General features: G+C 35.6%; 1 protein-coding gene across 8 annotated transcripts in view; it reads right to left on the bottom strand.

Annotated features, from left to right (window-relative positions):
- Positions 1 to 1,231: 1,231 nt before the first annotated feature.
- The window catches only part of YAP1 (Yes1 associated transcriptional regulator), a 109,339-nt gene continuing 89,787 nt past the window's right edge, over positions 1,232 to 20,783 (bottom strand). For all 8 annotated transcript variants that reach the window (XM_054592436.1, XM_054592440.1, XM_054592438.1 and 5 more), the window contains 3 exons: positions 9,900 to 10,030; positions 6,769 to 6,881; positions 1,232 to 5,249 (listed from right to left, as the gene is read on the bottom strand). In XM_054592436.1, the coding sequence (XP_054448411.1) occupies positions 5,011 to 5,249; positions 6,769 to 6,881; positions 9,900 to 10,030 (483 nt within the window). In that variant the 3' untranslated portion in view covers positions 1,232 to 5,010. The remainder of the gene's footprint in view (positions 5,250 to 6,768; positions 6,882 to 9,899; positions 10,031 to 20,783) is intronic.

Here is a 20,783-nt window from a genome sequence, read left to right as displayed (position 1 = left end):
CTGCTTTGAGCAGCACACAGATACCAGTTAATGTCACAGGATTCTCATCTGATTTCTAATTCAGTAATAAAATTTTTATCCAAAGACTTTATCAAAATTCTCATGGTTATTAGAATACACTGAGTAAATGCCAACAGTTTAAAGTGGGGTAGGGAAAATACGGCACATATCCTGCCAGAAACATGTTTGATTCCAGCAGCACATTAATTTACTCGTAACTGCCAAATAAAGCCAGATTTTTAATATAATTGAATATAAACCTAATATAATTTATGGCTGCCAGGACCAGGGAGGGCTGGTTGTCATTAAGAAGGTTAAGAAAATGTGACAGGGACCTTGGGCCTGCTCTTCTGCAACCTCATCTGCTGACAAGATGAAACCAGGGGGTATTAAGCATAACTCACTGGTCTACTGACCATTCTGGCAGTTACCTTCTAGGTTTCTTTTTATTATTCGTTATTATTCTTTCTCTCTGTAGAAAAAAACATTTGTCTGCTTAGGCCAGCTGGGAGATTCATTTACTGAGCTATTTTATTTTAGTTTTAGGTCTGTCTTTCTAATAAAAACATTACGTAAAGTATTCAATATCAGGCTCTAAGAAAGACTACTATGCTTCTCAAATATTTAGAATGCTCCTCCTTGTTCTCTCTAGAGGCCTCTCTCCTCAAATACAAAATAGTACACAGGAGTAGACAAAAGTATTAACAGCTGGTCGATCCCTGTATTTTTCTGCGTATTCTGCTGAATCAGTTACCTCAAAGGTAGTACAATTCTGGCTCACGGGATCCAGAATGAAGATAACTGAGTTTCAAGTTATCCAACATTAGGTGTACTGCTTACAGACACATGATAGTTTTGAGCTAAGATGTACAACCACTACATTTTGCATAAGATGAGGAAGACAATAAATTTCAAGCTCTACAATATAAGTGTTCTTCTATTGAAAAGAAATCATACATAACAAAATATAATTTTCAGACTTGCTTTGCCAAAACTGATCTGTCAATAATTAAAGATATATACACAGAGAAATAATTTTCAAAGACAATGAAATCTACTTCTTAATCAACGGTCAGAACCTATCACTTAAATTTCTGAATGTTTTTATTTATAAAGAAAGCTAATGATTTTCACTAAGTGTTATATTTTAGATGTCATGAGACAATATTTTGGAGAAATAAAACCAAAGGCTGTTTTGAAAGACCGTGTCAAATTCTTCCATTTCTTCTGTGCTGTTATATGTAGTAAGTCATTTCAGAACGGAGACAACTGTGCTTACACCGTCATCGATGGGGATGGTATACCTGACAAGTATAGAATATGAAGTTCAAAGAATTATATCTGTACTCAAAAGTTCCAAATGCCAAACTAACCTTGAGTTTCATCTGTGTACCAGTTACTACTATAATGACCTTTTATTTTCTTTTATCACTAGAACCTGTTATATCGGAAGTCCATTAAAAACTCAAAAAGTTTTAAATGTATTAATTGTTAAAAACAACAAAGAAGAGTTTAAAGAATATATTTGAACCACATAAACAAACAAAAAGGTATTACATAAGAAAAAATAATGTAACAATTTATGTAAGTACCTAACATATGATGAGCATGCTCTTACATCTAAAACAAAAAAGGTAACATTGGTACTATATATATATATATTTGACAAGTGTGCATTAAAGAATTCTCTAAAATAAAACATTTAAAATGTGGAGAACATTTTTTCAAAATACAGAAAACAATTGTTAAGATAGGCACACCCACAATTCTTATAAAAACATGCTGGTGGAAGATAAAATTCATCTGAGCTCTCATTTCTCAGATGTGCAAAAGCTATGAAGTTGTTAATCACTGGATACTGATTGGCTCCCACTTTGCATGGTTTGAGTTTCAACACTGATTGGTATGAATTATGAATTACACAATTAATTACTGTTATTTTCAGTGTTTCTGCCTAGGTTCCATAAAGAATGCATCAACATTATTTGTCTATAAAAGTCACTTCCTTTGTTCTTTTTTAATAAAGGCATTACATTTAGAAAATAGTTATTTTAGCAAATAGTGCTTTGGAAAATCTCAAACTCTAAATCAACGTGCTCCAGCAACTGTAAGTAGATCTGAGAAGCCCTAATTGAAAAGAACACAAATGTAAAAAGCTGATTAATTTAAAGATTATAAAAATTGGTTTATTGTAAAAGCAATTCAAGAATACCCAGTTAAAATCTTATCCCAATGCTACCCAAAAGCAACCAAGAAGCAGTTAAACATGTTTACATTAGGAACAAGGACATAAAACAAAACCACACTGAGGCTGTGATAAAACTCAGAAAGAGAAAGGACTCTTAGGTCTCCCTCAGGTCAGTACAGAGGGTGTAGGAACCAAGCACTGCCTATGTCAGCTACCACAGCACTGCTACACCATTGAGGTATAACTGGGCAAATTAAAGTCGAGGGGAAATGAAGAATTCCATATTCTTATTTTGTGGGTGTACTTAAGTGATTGAAATTTTAGAAACAACTGCCTTTAATGACAGCAAGATGCAAGATAAGTCTTTATTGAAGAAAAAAGTTATAAAGTTCTCTATCAAAGTCCCACTAAATTCTTCACAACCCCCCTCCCCACCCTCTCCCTTATCTAGAGCTATTCTGCTGATATATGAGATACAATCTTGATTTTCAGCTTACTGGCAAATCGCAGGCACTCCTCCCTTTGATCTTCTGCACATTAAAAACCCAACATGCTCTTGCTTCTTGGCCTTTTGGCTAAGATCAAGTGTAAAAACCCAACATGCTATATCATCCATGTACTCAATTATACATTCTAGGTAGAATTTCATTATTGCTCTAAAAAAAAAAAAAAAAAAATCAATGCATCTGCACAGTGGCCATTTCCCCCCAGAGTTGATTCAAGATTTAATCTTTTTGCTGTTTTCTTAATAAAAACCTTAGAGTCAATTATTACAAGTGATTGACCTATGAATCATTATATACAACACAAGCAATTAGGTTTTTTTTTTTGAGCACTGAAAATACTTAATATAAAAACTTCTCACTTCTAACTTTTTTGCACTCCTCTAATGTGAAGGGTCGAAATAGTTTGATTTTGTAATTGGAAAAAAAAAATCTATCTTCCCAAGCTGAGGCATTTCATAGCAGTTTTAACCAGGAAGAGAGATTTTATGCCTATTATAAACCCTTGAAAATAAGGGCTTACTCTAGAAACACTGAAAGACCCTTAATCACAGAGATGCCAGCTGGTGCCACCATAATTCACAACCAACTATTGCTTCATAGCTTATACTGAAAAGTTGATACGTGCTCATTTTTTTTCCTTTAAAAAATACTCTTTGGAAACCATTATGAGTCCTGTAGACACATACTCTAGTTATATCTCTTACTGTAAAAATAAAAGTATAATCATGATTATCTCTATTTCTTTGCTAAATTCAACTACCAATATACATTTATTAATCTGATCACTTTACCAGCTAATGCATGACCTTACAGTATTATACTGTCCAGGGTCAATTCTCAGTATACAGAAGTAGGAGCAAGTCTTATAAGTAATAAAAGTCTTGTAGGCAATATTTCAATGTAGTCTTTAACGTGTTCATTACAAATGATGACTAAAATACTAAAATTTACTTCTGAAGCTAAGGTGAAAGTAAAACTTCCAAAGCTAAAGGGAGGTGAATGACCACAGAAAGCTTACTTACTTCTGTCATGCACATTACAAACCTACTCAGTGACTTAAAATGAGTCCAAGGGAGTAACAGGGGAAAATAAAGCCATGTCTTGTTTGCTTCTTTCAAATTCATCAGATAATATTCCTTGTGTGCCCGGAGGGCATACATTACTCCTTTAGGCACTATCTATAACAATTGCTCTTTCTAGAACACTGAACTACTTCCAGAATCGGTAGACTGCCCCAACTAGATTTAAACTACCTGTGAAATATAAACTATTAGTCATGTATTCTAAATGCATACATTCAAAGCTACCATTTTAAAATAAACTGGAAAATAGGGAAGCCTAAAAAAAATACATTCTGCTATCACACTATCACATAAACTTATAAGTGTGTGGGGGTATATATATAGAGAGAGAGAGCAGATAATCAAGATTTAAATAAGAATGTAAAAAAAAAAAAATCAAGATATGAAGATTTTACCAAAGAAACTACAATAACTGTCCCAGCTACAACGATAAACAGATTCACTAATATGGTAATTTGCCTTGGTTCCAGAAAAAACAACAACACAACAACAACAAAACCACAGAAAACCCCAACCAACCAAGCAAAACAATTCCACAATAAAACCCACCAAAATCTATACTAGAGTATGTGGCAATAATTAATATATTTCTATGGAAATTGTCTCATGCCTTACAAGCTCCTAAAATAAAATCAAGGTCACTATGTGACTACTGATATAGCACTAGGAGAAAAAAACAAACACTGAAAATAAAACAGTCTTCAGCCTTCGTTTCAGCTATCTCTCCAAATCAGCATTAAGTACTTAGTATCAGACACAACGTTTTTGGCTTGTCAGACCAGTAAATCATGTTTTTTCACTGGCCAAAGGCAGCTTAAGAAATACTTGCTTAAACAAACTAAATGCTGTGACATGAAGCATTTGACTCCCAAGTCTATTTGTTAAAATGACTGGTGAACATCTAACTGGGCAAAAGGAATGGCATCCATCATCCAAACAGGCTCACTTCCCCCAGCCCCCAAAACAAACAGTAGTTATAATAGCAAAAGAAACAAAAAAAAAATTTTTTTTTTTTTGATTCCTTAGGGCCAACTATGAAAGAGGTCAGCAATATATTAACAGCAGCAATGGACAAGGAAGAGCAAAATAGTGGATGAAAGAATCTTGCTGGACGTTTGTTCATCTTTTTCTGTATCAGCCAGAAGATCGCAACTGGCTTATTAAAAATTTCTGGTATGTGTGTCTTAACTCCTTAGATCCTTCACAGATTTAGAATTCAGTCTACCTGAGGGCTCTATAACCATGTAAGAAAGCTTTCTTTATCTAGCTTGGTGGCAGCCAAAACAGACTCCATGTCATTAAGGATGTCAGAACTCAAAGCTTCCTGAAGACTTGGCATCAACTCCTCTCCTTCTATGTTCATTCCATCTCCCTCCAGTGTTCCAAGGTCCACATTTGTCCCAGGAATGGCTTCAAGGTAGTCTGGAAAACGATTCTGCTGTGAGGGTAGGGTGCTTTGGTTGATAGTATCACCTAGTTGGCAGAGAGAGAGAGAGAGAGAAAATAAGGTCCTTTTTGAAAAATTAACATAAGAGTTGTATCATGTGAGAACATACAGAACTGCATAGAGAAAAGCACTCCTGACTGACCTGAAATGATGCCCAGTTTATTTTAGACCAAACAACCCACAAATGACAATGCCAAGATTACTTCTGCTTCAATATATGTCCATATATTTAACCAACAACTTGATTGCTTATTACTATGTACTGAGCACTAAAGGGTGGGGGGTGTCATAAAAAATGTAAAAATCCCTTGAAAAATTATATACAGCAAGAAAGAAGGAATAGGCACACTACACAAGAGCTTCACTACTTGATTCTCTTCCAAATATGCATCACCAAAATAAGGTAAAATATGAAACTGCATGGTATAGTCCCATCTTTTCCTTAAGTACACTTTGGAGAACACTAAAATAAAATAAAAGGACTGGATGAAAACTTTATTCCACTCTTAGAGATTTACATTTTATAATAACAAAACGAGCCTCCCAGAAGTCCTTGAATAAATAAATCTTCCTAGCTTTGCTTCGAGGTTTTCCAAATTTACCTGGCCATAAAACCTTTTTTTTGGAGGGGGTGGGGGGGCGCATTACAACATTAATGTTCCTTAGAGCTTCAATGAACATGCTTTCTTAAAAACAAATATAAACCATTAAGTGCTGTAGGGGTTTGGAGAAGAGACAAATGGGGGACTGGGGTAAGGAAATATGTTTGAATGAGATGGGTTAAAATGAGTCCCAAGATGATTTAAGGTTTAGATAAGCAGAGACAAAGAGGGGATACTAGGAAGCCCCAAAGCCAACAGCTGGATGAGCACTGGCATAAAAGACTTGCCAGACACTTTCAGAAGCTGTCAGCTAAAGAACCAGCTAGCTGGAGAACTGTTTCATTTCCCTGCCAGTTCATGCCCTTAGATGGCTGCCAAGTCCAGGGCAATCAGTGGTTGCCAGGTAAGCCACAGGAGAAATGATTCCTTAATGACCCCTGTGAGGCAGGTATTTCTCAGTTCCTGCAAGACCCCTCTAACTATTCTATCAACAGAGTAGGTGAGCCCCACCACCATGCCTATCCCACTTGGTTTCCAGAGCCCTGTAACACCTAAGTTGGACCAAACACCCTCACAGAAGATGGAGGCAGACTGAATTACATACAGAAATCTCTCTCCAAAGTCAAATATATAAATCTCTTTTAATAGAGAATTCTAATAGGGTCCTCAATTGTCCTGCCGACTTAGTGTTTTAAATGCTAAAATAAGTCATGCCACCAGTTTTGTTGAATAGAGCTAAGATTCCACGACATTTAAAAACTGAGAAAAAGACTTAAATTACCAACTGCCACATAAAACAAAGGCACGATTTGAACTGAAGTTTACAGGATTTGAATGGCTTTCTTTTGAATAGTCTTTGGTCACAGCAGTTTATTAGACCTGGTGGTAAAAGGACAGTTTCTGCCTGAAAGTCAGATTCCTCAGAGGAATGAAGAATACCAACCTGTATCCATTTCATCAACACTGTTCAGGAAGTCATCTGGGGTTCTAGGGACACTGTAGCTGCTCATGCTTAGTCCGCTGTCTGTACTCTCATCTCGAGAGTGATAGGTGCCACTACAAAGAGAAAGACCAATACAAAAATTTTAAAAATGATTTCAAGGTAAAAACAGATACCGGCTGAGTATGAACAGGATTCTCAAAGAGGGTCAGTGAAAATTCCCGCCCTGCAATGTCTGAAGCATCCTCCTTCAGGGCCCAGGTGCAGACGGCCCTTAGTCTCCTCAGTGAGATAGACAAGGTAGTTCTAATCGCAGCTGGCAGTTCTAAAGGGCCAAGATGGCTCTGAAATTTGTGGGCCTGATGGCTATAGGGAATAAAAAAAGATATACTCAGTTTTCCTGGCTGACAGAAAATTCTCTGTATAGGTATTCTCTCTGTAATGCCATTTTGAATCTGGGGATCCACACAGCTCACTGGTTTAAAGGTCTCAATTTCCCAAGTGGTGGTAGCACAGGGTGGAGGGCAAAACACACACTCTTGGTGGGCGGTAAGACAGGTCTGCTCTAGGCTCACATTAAATTCCTAGCTCTTATGCAGAGAGTTTAAGCCAAGGCGGGGGAAAAATCAATGCAAAACAAAGAACCAGAATGCCTTTTTGGACTAGGCAAGAACAGATAAGCCACTGCCGATAAGATAAGAACTCCCATAGCTTGATCTTCTTGCTTCTGTTTAAAAGAAAAAAAAAAACAACCAAATACCTCAGCATAAAATGAGTCCTTAGAGTTCCAACTGAAGAAAAGATTAATTAAAAAGCAAACAAAAACAAAAACAAAAAAAACTACAAGGCATACAGCTTGAGAAAAACAGAAAAATATGCCAAGACAGATTTTTATTTTAGACTTAATAAAGTTTCCCAGATTTACATACAAGTATGGTAAATATCCTCAGGACATTACTTTGATAAACAACACTTTCCTAGGCTAGTAGCACTGTAGACAGCAGCTGGCACTTACTGTAAAATTTGGGGTTCTACTAATTCTAGAAAATTTTATGGCAAAGTGTGAGATAATGGCAATTGTTGTTTAAGGGTCTGTGCCCATGATGTGAACTTTAACTTACCTCACAGCTTGGACATTTAAGCAGCTGTTTAGCTTACACAAAAGTTAAAAAAGAAAACACAACTAAGCTTTATAAAGAAGCTTTAACAGTTGCTTTAGGTTGAAAGCTTGCCTCTGCCAAACTTCCTCCCTAAATTACTAATGCTGCCTTTGCTTTGTCCCCCCCTCCGTATATTACAACCACTGGTTTACTCTAAGGCTTCTGCCAGACTCTGTTTCAGAATAGCTGGATTTACACAGTTGTGTGAAGTTCTTTCCAAGCCACAGGGGAAGCACATGAGCATTCCTGAGGACAGAGTTCACAGAACCATTTCCCTGACAAGGATCTATTCCCTGCAGAACCCCACTGTCTGCAGCCCCCACTCATCCAATAAACATTCACTAGCATCTGCCACTACAATACACGATAGGCATTAGACCAGGCTCAGGGGATACCCAGGGGTGAAAAACCACCACCACTACCTACAGCAGGTGCTTTTTGAGAGGCTCACAACTTTAAGGAGGGAGATGAACAAAAATATTCAAAACAATAATAAATTATATAAAGGGCTATGTGAGCACAGTGCTTTTAGAATTAAGAAGAGGGAGCTTAAAAGTACGGTAGAGAAGTTTCATGGAGGGGCACATCAGAGGTGGCCTTGGAGACTCTCAGGGTAAAAGGGAGATAAGGGGATATCGCACCACTCCCAAGAGTCAACTCCATGGCAAGGTAGGGAAACAAATGTTGAGACCTTATGGGATCTGTATGAATTAAAAAACAGGCAACAGGGAAACCACCAAGGTTTTGAAAGAAGAGATGTTATAGTCAGATGTGTTTTAGAAACTGGGGACACTACAGAAAGTGAACATGGCATTCTGCCCTTATACTAATGACACTGATGATGTTTACCAGAAATTACAACTTCAAACTGCAGCCCAGCTTTCATCAAAGGTTTTAAGTAAGAATCTTCAGAAATGAGTATTAGAAGGATACACATTCTATTCATTTTTCTAAATAGCCTAAATTTTATCCCTGGATTAATACAGGCCTTCAATAGGTGGACACTGGAATTATATTGATCTGAAATTCCCCTTGTGGAGAAAAAGAAGTCCTGTGGCTCTGACCTTTCCTAATTAACCTCAGTTTAAGTTCAGAACTATAATCTTGTATAAATACACTCAGTTTTTGGCAGAACTTTAAACTGTATGTGTCAGAAGAGTAAATTTTGTTTTTCTTAAGATCATGAAGATTTTAGCTCAACTGGTGAGAACTAAATGGGTAGCACAACAGCTTTCCTAATCCAAAGTACTTTTAAATACTTTAAAAATTGTGTTGTTTAAAACCGGTTAAAAAAAATATCAAAGCACAAAGACCAGAAAATATTTTTTTCCTTATTTTTAAAACTGAAACTCCAAAGTATTTTATAACCTAGAAGAATGAATTATAGTCCAATCTCAATTATAAATGGCTTTCTAGCAAAGAATATGACCCATTTCAGTGGTAACTCACTAAAATACATCCTTCAGCAATGTTTCAAATGTTGCCTTTAATATTAATGCATTTCTTGAAAAAGGCAGAACTTTACATTTTATCTCCTTGAACTCATAGCCTTACAGTACTGCTGGAGTGGAAAGCTCGGACTGAACGCTTATGTGGAAAATTCCTTCCAATAATCCTTACAATGAAGCCCTAAGTTGGTTTAAGACGCAGTTCATTTGTTTTCATAGAAAGGCATTCACGTTTCTTCACAATTCTGTAATTTTAAAGTAATTGTTAGTCAACAGTATAGGCAGAGGCAAACACGTGATTTTGAATTAAGTATCCCCTCTACAAGTCTGAACAGCTCACTTCCTCTCACAGAAGCTGGCTTTTAATCCTCATTTTATTGTACTTGCCATTTATGGAAAGATTCCTTTATAACTATGATTTTTTGGCCCACACAGATGTTCAAACAGCTTATTACAAGTACTCAGGAGAATAATCTCAAAGCTATGATCTTTTTTAGGTAATTGGCCAGTAGCAACTCCTACCAACCTGTTCAGAAAGGGATCTGAGCTGTTGGTCGTCATTGTTCTCAATTCCTGAGACATCCCAGGAGAAGATACTGGATTTTGAGTCCCACCATCCTGCTCCAGTGTTGGTAATTGGCTCCGGAGAGCTAATTCCTAGAAAAAATGACACAAATAGGATCAGTCCACTGATTAACAAATTCATTGTAAGGTTTAAAGGAATAAAATGCACATTAGGGTAACCATGTGCATATAAAATTGAAGTATTAACATCTATTTTAAAGTAAGGTCCCAGTCAGAAAGACCAAATTCTTCTATCCATTTCAGGTGACGGAAAATTAAATCATATAAACTGAAAGTTTCTCTAGTCTTACTAGTCTCTAGTCTTAAATTTCATTTTGTTATTTTTCTTACTTTGGCAGATACTCCCAAATCTTCCCTTTGGGGTAGGATGGCAAATGGGGTCTTTTAAAAGACAACTCTTCTTAAAGTTTATTTTTACTCACCAACCCTCAATATGGTTTTGTGTGTTCTGTTCCAATAGTAAAAAATAAAGTCAAACGAACATTTGATGATTTACTTTAAGACACCAATCCCCCTCTCTGCTCCCCCCACCTCCCATACTGTTTTACACTCTGCTATCAAGTGTCTCATTTTGAGTTCAGGTTTTTCCACCTTGGGCACAAAACAATTTTTCAGCAGGACTCTTACTTGGAAATTTGAGCAGAAGCTATAGGCTGATGGTTCCAGAAGGCCTGCCTCAACAGGGCTCCAAACATCCCAGGCCTCAGCCTTATATTTGCCCCACACCTGGAGGCTAGTTTACCTCACTCTGGCCAACCCCTTAACACCTTCATTCCTACTCTGTCCTTTTTCTCACATTTTTGTTGGTTCCCTGTTCCCCTTCCAGAATTTCCACTGCACCTCCTAAGCTCCTATAAACATCATCTCTGCTAGAACATCAGCTTTCTCCCCCCTTACCTTTTTTGGTTTGACTCAAAATATGGCTTTTTATCACAAAGGTCACTGTGGCCCTCTTGAGCCACACGGCCACCGTCTCCAGTCCCCTCGCTCCCAGTCACCACTGGGGTCAGAGGCAGTGGAGACGGCCTGAGCTCTGCACCACCACTTCTAAACTACGAAGTCTTCCGTATACAAAAACCACCTTCTAAAACTCAGCTTTATGTTTTCTGGATAGAGCACCCCTCAAAATGGGGTTTTTCTTAATCAGAGGATCATGACAGAATGAAGAGGACCTATGAACTTGGAGGGAGGAAAGAAAATCACACCTTTATTTTCACTAACTTCTAAATGAAATTTAACATTTTCTTTCATTACAGACAGCAGTATGTGGTATATCATTGACTTTTCATCAGTAGACAGCATTTTCATATTACATTGTAGTTGTGTCAAATATCTTAAAATACCATTTACATTCATTACTATTTCAGCATTCTAGTAGTTGTAAGACATAATGCTGTATCTTATTATTTATACATTCACTCACTCAACATGACAGCTCCTTGACCTTCTGGATTTCAGGGACCATCATCTACACCAACCTCAATCATCCACATGCACAACCAAGACCTTGCTGTTTAAAACCAAACCTACCTTCACATGCACAACCAAGACCTTGCTGTTTAAAACCAAACCTACCTTCAAAATCTTTAGTCACGTTTGTTTCACTTCATTGCAACTGCATCCATCACAGTGAAATTGTCAACATCCATGAACAAAACCTATAAAATACTCTATCATTGAAATTTCTGGATCTCTAAATTGCAGCCATACTGACCACATCACCATTATTCAATCAACTCCACTCCCTCAGTCACAACCCCTGGAAATCTTACATGCACTCATCCACTTTCTGGGACCATACTTTTTATTTCCACCCAGTTCCTGCATGATGTGATTTCCACTTTACTAAACAGACAGCCTCGGGACTCATTTGTACTCTCTCCTACCATTTCTAGTCTATTGGCTTCCTTTTGTTTGTTTTTTGAATTGAGGTATAATTGACATAAAACATTCTATTAGTTTCAGGTGTACCACATAATGACTCAATATTTGCTTACATTGTGAAATGATCACCATAGTAAGTCTAGTTATATGCCACCCCCATATATAGTCACAAATATTTTTTTTCTTGTGATGAGGACTTTTAAGATTTACTTTCAGCAACTTTCAGATATGTAATACAGTATTATATTAACTAGCCACCAAGCTGTACATTATATTCTGATGACTTATTTATAACTGGAATTTTGTACCTTTTTACTCCTTTCACACACTCAGTTCACCCTTCATCCCCTCCTCCCTGGCAACCACCAAGCTGTTCTCTGTATCTATAAGTTTGGTTTTCTGTTCTTTTTCTTTTTTTAGTTCCACTTATAATTGAGATTAAACATAGCATTTGGCTTTCTCTGACTTATTTCACTGAACATACTGCCCTCAAGGTTCACCAATGTTGTTGTAAATGGCAAGATTCCATTCTTTTTAATAGTGGCTGAATAGTATTCCATTGTGCATATACACCATACCGTCTTTATTCATGAATGGACACTTAGGTTGTTTCCATATTCTGGTTATTGTGAGCAATGCTGCAATGAACATGGGGGTGCAGATCTTTTCAAGTGTTTTCTTTTTGTTTTTAATTTTTTAATTATTCATTGAATTTACTGAGGTAACATTTGTTAATGCAATTATTTGGGTTTCAGGTGTAAAATTAGTGCCTTCATTTTCTTTGGATAAATACCCAGAAGTGGAATTGCTGGATCATATAATAGTTGTATTTTTAATTTTTTGAGAAACCTCCATACTGTTTTCCATTGCGGCTGCAGCAATTTACAGTCCTACCAACTGTGCACAAACGTCCCTTTTTTTCCATATCCTTGCCAACACTTGTTATTTTTTCTCTTTTTGATAACAGCCATTCTGACAGGTGTGAGGTGATACATCATTCTGGTTCTGATTTGCATCTTCTCTGATGATTAGTGATGTTGTAGATCTTTTCATGTGCTTGTTTGGCCATCTGTTGGGTCCCCTCCCTCTCCCAAGGCCAATCAGTTGAAATACATGAGCACCTTTTAGCATTCCTTATATACACGTAATTTTATCTCACTATAGCAAACTTCAATCCTGACTCCAATGTGCTTGCTTCATTCCTATAATGAGACTGCTAAGAAATGCTTGAGAAAAATCGTACAACTATCCAGACTGTTTTTATAAATTAATAGTCTTTGGCCTTGGCTGGGCCCTGTGTACCCACTCATTGATTTTTTTTTTTTATTTTTTGGTCCTTAGTCAGTTTTTTTCCACATTTCCATGGTTACTACTCCAAATCTGGCACACTCTCTCAAGTCCCTATTCAGTCAAGTCCATTTCCATCTCTTTCCTATTTAAATAAGAACACTGAGGCCACGACACACAATTTTCTGGCTCCTCCTGCCACCCCTTCCTGCTCCCCACAAAGCTATCTTCACTCATGCTCATCTCTTCCAGTCTCAGGAAATGTTTTTTTCCCCTTCCTCCCGTTAAAGGCCAACTTACTCTCCCAGTAACTTCTGGGAATCCATTTTATTTGTTTTTTCTCTATCCTGTATCTTTGATCCCTCCCATTCTCTTGCAAAGAAAAAAGTGATTTTAAAACAATGACAGTGCACTCCACGCAGGTCTGTATTGTGACATCTTATCTCTTGGTACCATGTCTTTCTATATGCTCTTCCTGACTAGAATACTTTTCTTTCTTTTTTATTTAATTTAAGACCTTCTCTAGGTAACTCTCCATGATGATCCCATCTCCAGATGTTACATATTTAATGCCCTAGGCATTTATATGTAACATGAATGAATATCTATCACATGATACTGTAATTTTTTTAAAATTTCTCTGTCCCTTAAGGGCCCACTGAATGAATGAATGGACTGTCTTGGAGCATAAAACAATAACCTCTAATACTTTCAAGAATTTATGTTGCTATTGAAATATGAGACTATAAATAGAAATGAAATTTTAGAATGAATAAAATTCTGGATGAGGCTGATAGCTACAGTTCTGCAAGGAAACTGTAGGTCTTTCAAATATGAAAGTGATCTGTGATTACCTTGGAACAAGCTTCATTTGCTTTCTATCAAAGAAGGCATGTTCATGTTTGTGTACCTAACTCTGAATTCCTTGCAGCACAAAGCAAGCACATGCCACAACAGTAACCAGTAAAATCACTACTGAAATAACTGAAGAAATTGGCTGTCATTTTCATTTTACTTTTTGATAAAGTTCCTACTTTTTCATGATTGTTTTATAAAGTTAACACTAATTGTCATGTGGAGATTTTACATGTTTTTGCTGTGAATTTTACCACTTTGCTTGTTCAAAGCTGTCCAAGTTTTACTTTTTGTTGCCTTTGACAAATGAATTTCTATTGTTAGCAGACAGTGCAGAACCAACTTATCCACATTTACAAAGAAAGGTAATTTAGAGATGAAAATAAGAATGGAAATCATTCCAAGTTGCCTAACTAGATATCTACTTCCTGAACAGCTATGGTACACACTTTTCATCAAATCCATAGTTGAGCTGTGCATGACTAAGAGGAACTAACCTAGAGATTCATCTATACTGAACTTGAAGAAAGAAATGCCATTTTGTTTACTGGTGGATAGGAAGGTGTTAGCATTACCAATCAAATAGGAAGGAATTTGTCATGAAAACAAATATAATGTGACAAGGCCAATGATAAAAATTATAATATACAGATTACAGAAACCACACTGAAGATATGAATATTCAACTCCCTTTTGACTCTTCCAGTAAGAGCAAAAAAAGACCAAAACAACAAACCAACAAAACACTGCTGACTATATGCCCTTAGTAAATTTTGAACTCGATGTATAACTTATATATAGTAACTTTCATTTATATTATCCAAAAATGGATACATTCTTATATGGCTCAGTATTTGCTAAAGACAAACCAGCTTTATATAATTAAAGTTGACTTGGTAGCCCCTTCCCAAGTCATTAATACCTATGTTAATATTTTCACCTGCTGTATGATTTATTTTACTGGGTTTAATAAAGATGAAAATTTCCTGTTGCCATTTTAAAGAAATTGTCAAAACTTGGGAAGGGAACTTCGGTACTTAGGAAAACAAGCCAAACTCTCCCCCCCTTCTTAGCCCTATGTTTTTGGACTTCAGTGGAATATAAAAACAGCGCTGGCTGGTGTGGCTCAGTGGATTGAGCACAGGCCTGCAACCCAGAGGGTCACTGGTTGCATTCCTAGTCATGGCACAGGCCTGGGTTGCGGGCCAGGTCCCCAGTTAGAAGGCATGTGAGAGGCAACCACACATTGATGTTTCTCTCTTTCTCCCTCCCTTTCTCTAAAAATAAATACATAAAATATTAAAAAGAAAACAGAGTTAACTCCTATTTCCCACATAAACACACATTTACATGCATACATCCTCCCATACAGAGAAAGGCAGATCTTAGAAATGAAATGGAAATTCGGGGACGTGTCCTACTATTGCTTTATCCACTCAGATAGTTGAAGGATCACACAGAGTCAGATCTAACTGAAAGAGTTCTAAAATAGAAGCTGTCCTGCTTCCAATGAGGAACAGTTAAATCGTGGATTTTCTTGGGAGTAAGTTTTATTTGTAACCAAGGATTGTAAATATGAGTGTGAACAGACTTATAAAATCCAGAATTTTAGAAATAAAATATCAAAAACATTTCAGAGCTGTAGACATTTTGCTAGTGACTCTAGAAAAAAATCTTTTAATATGCTAAGTATGAAATGGAGTTAATAATTTTTGAACTTTTAATCAAAAATGTATTTCATATAAACTTTCTTCATTACATTGCATTAAAAAGCATATATATATTTATATATGTGTAAAATAAGCCTATTTTATTGCAATAAATTAATTTTATTAAAACACATTTTAGATGACTATGAATATTATTTTATAATTGGGTAAATCTTGCCTGTTTAAAAATAAGCCTTGGGACATAACCGGATTGTCTACAAAAACTGGTTTCAGTTGAAATGTGATTTGTTGAAAGTTACATCTATCTCTAAAAAGTTTTTATATCCTGAACAAATGCCTAAAATTAGAATACTGAGCTAAAAATACAAGTTTGTTAAGCTTCTCTTTTCCCCAAGGTAGTTAGAAAAAAATCGTCTGACAGACTTTCAAAAATGGAGAAGCAAGTTGATAGGAAATTCAGCCAAAATTTAATCATGCTTCTGTATTTCAAAGGTCAAATAGTTTTTTTATTTTTGGAGTAGTATTTGATTTTTTCTAAGTGAAGCAAGTATTTTTAGCTCATTTTCTTCTGTAATAATACAAATATGTGGTGGCTTTTCCCACTGAGCTTGTAAATCTTAGCTAATCTGGGACGCACTGAGTCAGAGCTATCTGCACTATAAGTAAAACCAATGGTCCCAGCTTGGTCTGGAGGAAACTTTCCAGGATGGTTTAATAAAGGAAACACAAGTTTGCCTGCTTTATATAGTACACTTTTATGGACTCAGGACCTAACCATAAGCCATAAGCCACTGACCTTTTTCATATTGCCCTCCTTTCATTTAAATAGCAGTATTATTTACCACTGGGCAAAAAGACACTTTAAGATAATATAACTGGTAGATAAAGTATTTTGGCCCCATATAAAATGGATGTTTGGGTTCACGTCATTTAGAAAATGAGAAAGGCAATGGAAGTAATCAGTAATCTAGGAACATTTAGAACATTTCTAGGTTATTAAATTCTTGTATCCAAGAGAATTAAAAGCATATCTTTATACCAAGTCACATAATTCAGAAACAACTCAAATGCCTATCAATAGGTGAACGGATAAAATAATTGTAGTATATCCCTATAATGGAATGCTAGTTAGCAATAAAAAGGAATGAACTACAGATGCAACACAAATTTCAAAATAATGCTAAGTGAAAAAGTTATGATTCCATTTATAGAAAATTTGAAATATGCATGCCAACTTCAATTATATTCCAAAAGCAATTTTGTCTAGCAAATACTAAGCTATGTAAGGATATACCATTTTTGAATAATATATGGCACCTAAGTGAAGCCTACACCCCTATAATCAAAAGGAAGTTTAGCTGAGTAAACTAGAAATCCAAATTTAGAAATGGAGAATAACTCTAAAAACATACATTTTATACAGTTTATCTTGATGATAGTTTATGTCAAAAAATTACAAAAATAGGGAAGAAAAGCCCTTTCTTCCAACTAAGATAGGCCCTACCTTACCCCATTTTCCAACACAGCTTTAAACAGTCACAGATACTTCATTATGTCTGAAGTTATTAAAACATTTAGCCAATGTTTAGAATGCTTTTTGCTTTTTTAATGTTTGTGCCATTTACCAAAGTATCTTCAACCTCAGAAACATTTTTGACTAAAAAATGTGCATACATGGATTTGGGGACAGTTATAACTGTATGATAACCCTACGTTCTGAAAAGTAATATCCAGAATAGATTTGCAGTTTGTTGTGCCCAGCATTATCTTGAGAGTTACACTCTTTCTGACAGAGCTCTGGAATTAGGTCATTTGTAATTTGTATTACTTAGTAAAGTGATAGAAGTCCTTATAAAATTTTTCAAATTATGGTGACTTAAACAGAGATACAGAAATAGATAGATAGATAGATAAAGTAACCTATTAAGAGTATGCAGGGTGTTAGGCTAAATCTCCTACCACCCCTAAAAGATTTCAAACATGCCCATTAAAAATAAAATATAAAATAGTCATAGGAAAATACCTAAATTAATCTATGGTTTATATTCAATATCAGCACTTCAAAAAGAAGAGCGATAACCTTGGGAAGTGTTAATTGGATTCTGAAACTGTTTTTCCAGCATCTGCTAACAAGAACGAAATTCAGGAAAAAAAAAAAAAAAAAGAAGATTGATGGCAGTTTTTTTTTTTAACAGGGCTGAGCCATGGTAAAATTATGGACATCTGAACCTCTTTACCATTGCGGGCTAATGGTGCAGTACAGTATCTTCAACAGTAACACTGTGGGTTTTATCACTCATTAAACCTGTGACTGACCTAATGTATATTTATTACTACTCATAAGGAATGGCAACTACACAATATTCATTAGTTGCAAAATAGTTACAGCTCTAATTTCTATGAAGATTAAAGCAATTATTTGCTCATAAAAATAGCATCTATATAAAACAATCATATCTATTTTCTGGGAAGTTTCAAGAATCCTGATAAGGCCACTTAGGGATGAATTTTGACCTAGGACTTTTTAAGGAAACAGAGAACCTTATAAGAGGTCAGAAGAAAAGCTTATGGGCAGAATTGTGGCAACAATACAGAAGAGAGAACTTAGCCGAAGGAAGAGTAAACTGGCTGAACCAGCCTACTGACCACAGACCATGAGCCAGGTTGCAGAGTTTAGACTAATCTCATAGGTATTAGGAAACCACAGGTATGAAGAACCACATTCTTAAATCAGAAGAGAAGGTAAAAACATTCATACTCAGGGCTGACTATCTTTCCTTAAAGTGTCTGTTTCAAAAGATCTTGAAATAGAAGCTGGGATGCATTCTCAACCCACTCTCTCTAAAGGTCTCCAATTTACAAAGGCGCAATTGATGTATTAGACAAAGATATAACTAGAAAATTAAGCATTCCATGCTCCATCTCACAGAGCAAAGATGATGGTTATAGTTTCAAAGTTTTTCCTGAGAATAGAAATTATTTTTGAAACATGAAATAGTGAATAATCACAATGAAATTAAAAATTTAAAGCTCTATGAGGTCAAGATTCCCCAAACAAACCCTAACAAATTAAAGTGATAATTTCCATCTTTAACTAAGACATACTTCTGTGTTTAAAGTTGTCTTAATTTTTCAGAATTTTGCATTAATCTTGCCTATGCTGATGTCAGTTTACATGACTAAAGAATCCTACAATAGTCATATTTTGTTAATTCCATTAGAAAATATTAGGTTTGCCAAGAAGTCCACTATATTTTTTCCATATGATGGCTCTATTAGTGCTTAACTTCATTCAAAACAATTTTGTTAGATTTTATTATGACAGCTATCATACCAGCAAGCATTTAAAAAATAAACATCAAAATTGGTGAATTTTTGTGCAGCTATTTTAATATTGAAGATGGGAGAAGATATGCAACATTTTTGGCATATTATGCTTTATTATTTCAAGAAATGTAAAAATGCAAGGGAAAAGCAAAAAAAAAATTGTGCAGTGTATGGAGAACGTGCTGTAACTGATTGAACGTGTCAAAAGAAGTCTGCGAAGTTTCTTGGTACTATTGACATTTTGGCCAAACAGTTCTTTGCTGTGGGGCAGTCTTATGCACTGGAAGGTAGATGTTTAGCAGCACCCCTGGCCCTACCCACAGAAGCCAACAACTAGATAGCTGACATACTCAAAATATCCAAATCAATAAAGTTATTGGTGAAAATGAAAAACGCGCCATGAATGGACTTTTTGGACAGGCCAATGCTTCAAGACAGCCTTTGAAATGAGTAATTTGTAAACATTTTAAAATTTGGTACCTTCTCACATCCCAAAGCACGTGAGGTATGGAATTATAAAATAACTGCACTGATTCCTTATTGCTTGTTACTTCATCTGCACTAACTTCTATTAGAAAAGCAAAAAATAAACTTTAAACAACAGTGCCTGGTGCTTACATTGAATGGATCCACACCTTTTTCTCTATTATTCCTCTATGGTACTATATTCTCTCCCTGGAGAATGCAAAGCTCTTCCTGACTTTCTTGATTTTCCTGGTAATTTATCTAAAGCCATCTTCACTTAAAATATAACCATTCTTTGTGAAATCTTTCCTGACATCTACCTTAAAGTCATCTAGAAAATATGTAGGATGAGAAAAACACAAATGCTTGCTTGGCACAAACACTACCAGATTTCATGTACGTGAGCTACTCCAAATTTAACCCTATACTGGAATATCAAACATTTATTGACATGTTCACAGTTATGCCAATGACAGCTAAAATTTATATAACAAATCAATATTTTATTTTTTAGCAAATGCAAAGTTTATTTTAAAAAACTATCTTTTTTAGGTTGCCTGCTGTGACTTAAGACAAATCTAAGAAATCAACTCTGCATTTTCAATAGCATATAAATTAAATAGAATTTCTATTACTTATAAGGCTTACCTTTCCTAAAGTTTTAGTAGTGAAAAAAAACAAAACAACAATAACAACAACAAACTAAGGCCCTGGCTGGGTGGCTCAGTTGGTTAGAGGGTTGCCTCAATACACTATGGTTGCAGGTTCAATCCTGGTCAGGAACAGGGAAGTATCAACCAGTGAATGCATAAATAAGTGGAACAACAAATTGATCTCTCCCTCATCAATACATTAAAAAAATACAAATCATTTAAAAAAAAGTAACTAAAAACTGATGAGAATTTTAGTAAGAGCAAGTATTTACACTTATACTCAAGTATGAAATAGAAATCCAGAAGTACTTTATTTATGAGATTTAAGGTTTAAAATTTCAGATTGGGGGGAAAAAAAGAAGTGATTTCAAAACACCTTTGCCATGAACCCAAATTTGGTGTTAATTTCTGCTCCTTTGTTAGTTTTTACTTCATTTAGCACAAATAAAAGCCTTCTTTCTGAAACACTTCAGAGAAAAAGCATGGAAACAAATTTCTTCACTGTATAAAGATCTAATACGATGATGCTCTTCCCAGACAAATGTGGTATTAGTGGCCCTCCTTCTAAGAACGCCTGTGTTCTATGCTTTAGCAAAGATGACTTCTATAAGTTATTCCTTTACTTGATATCTCGATTAAAAGAGGCATTAATGAGAGAAAGAGCAGAGTTTTCCCTCTCACAAA

This window comes from Pteronotus mesoamericanus, unplaced genomic scaffold (genome assembly GCF_021234165.1).
Source record: "Pteronotus mesoamericanus isolate MK-2021 breed Mesoamerican mustached bat unplaced genomic scaffold, CSHL_Meso_final scaffold_36, whole genome shotgun sequence".
Classification (NCBI taxonomy): Eukaryota; Metazoa; Chordata; class Mammalia; order Chiroptera; family Mormoopidae; genus Pteronotus; species Pteronotus mesoamericanus.
The sequence above is the reverse complement of the archived record's forward strand: the minus strand, read 5'-3'. Positions and strand labels throughout refer to the sequence as shown.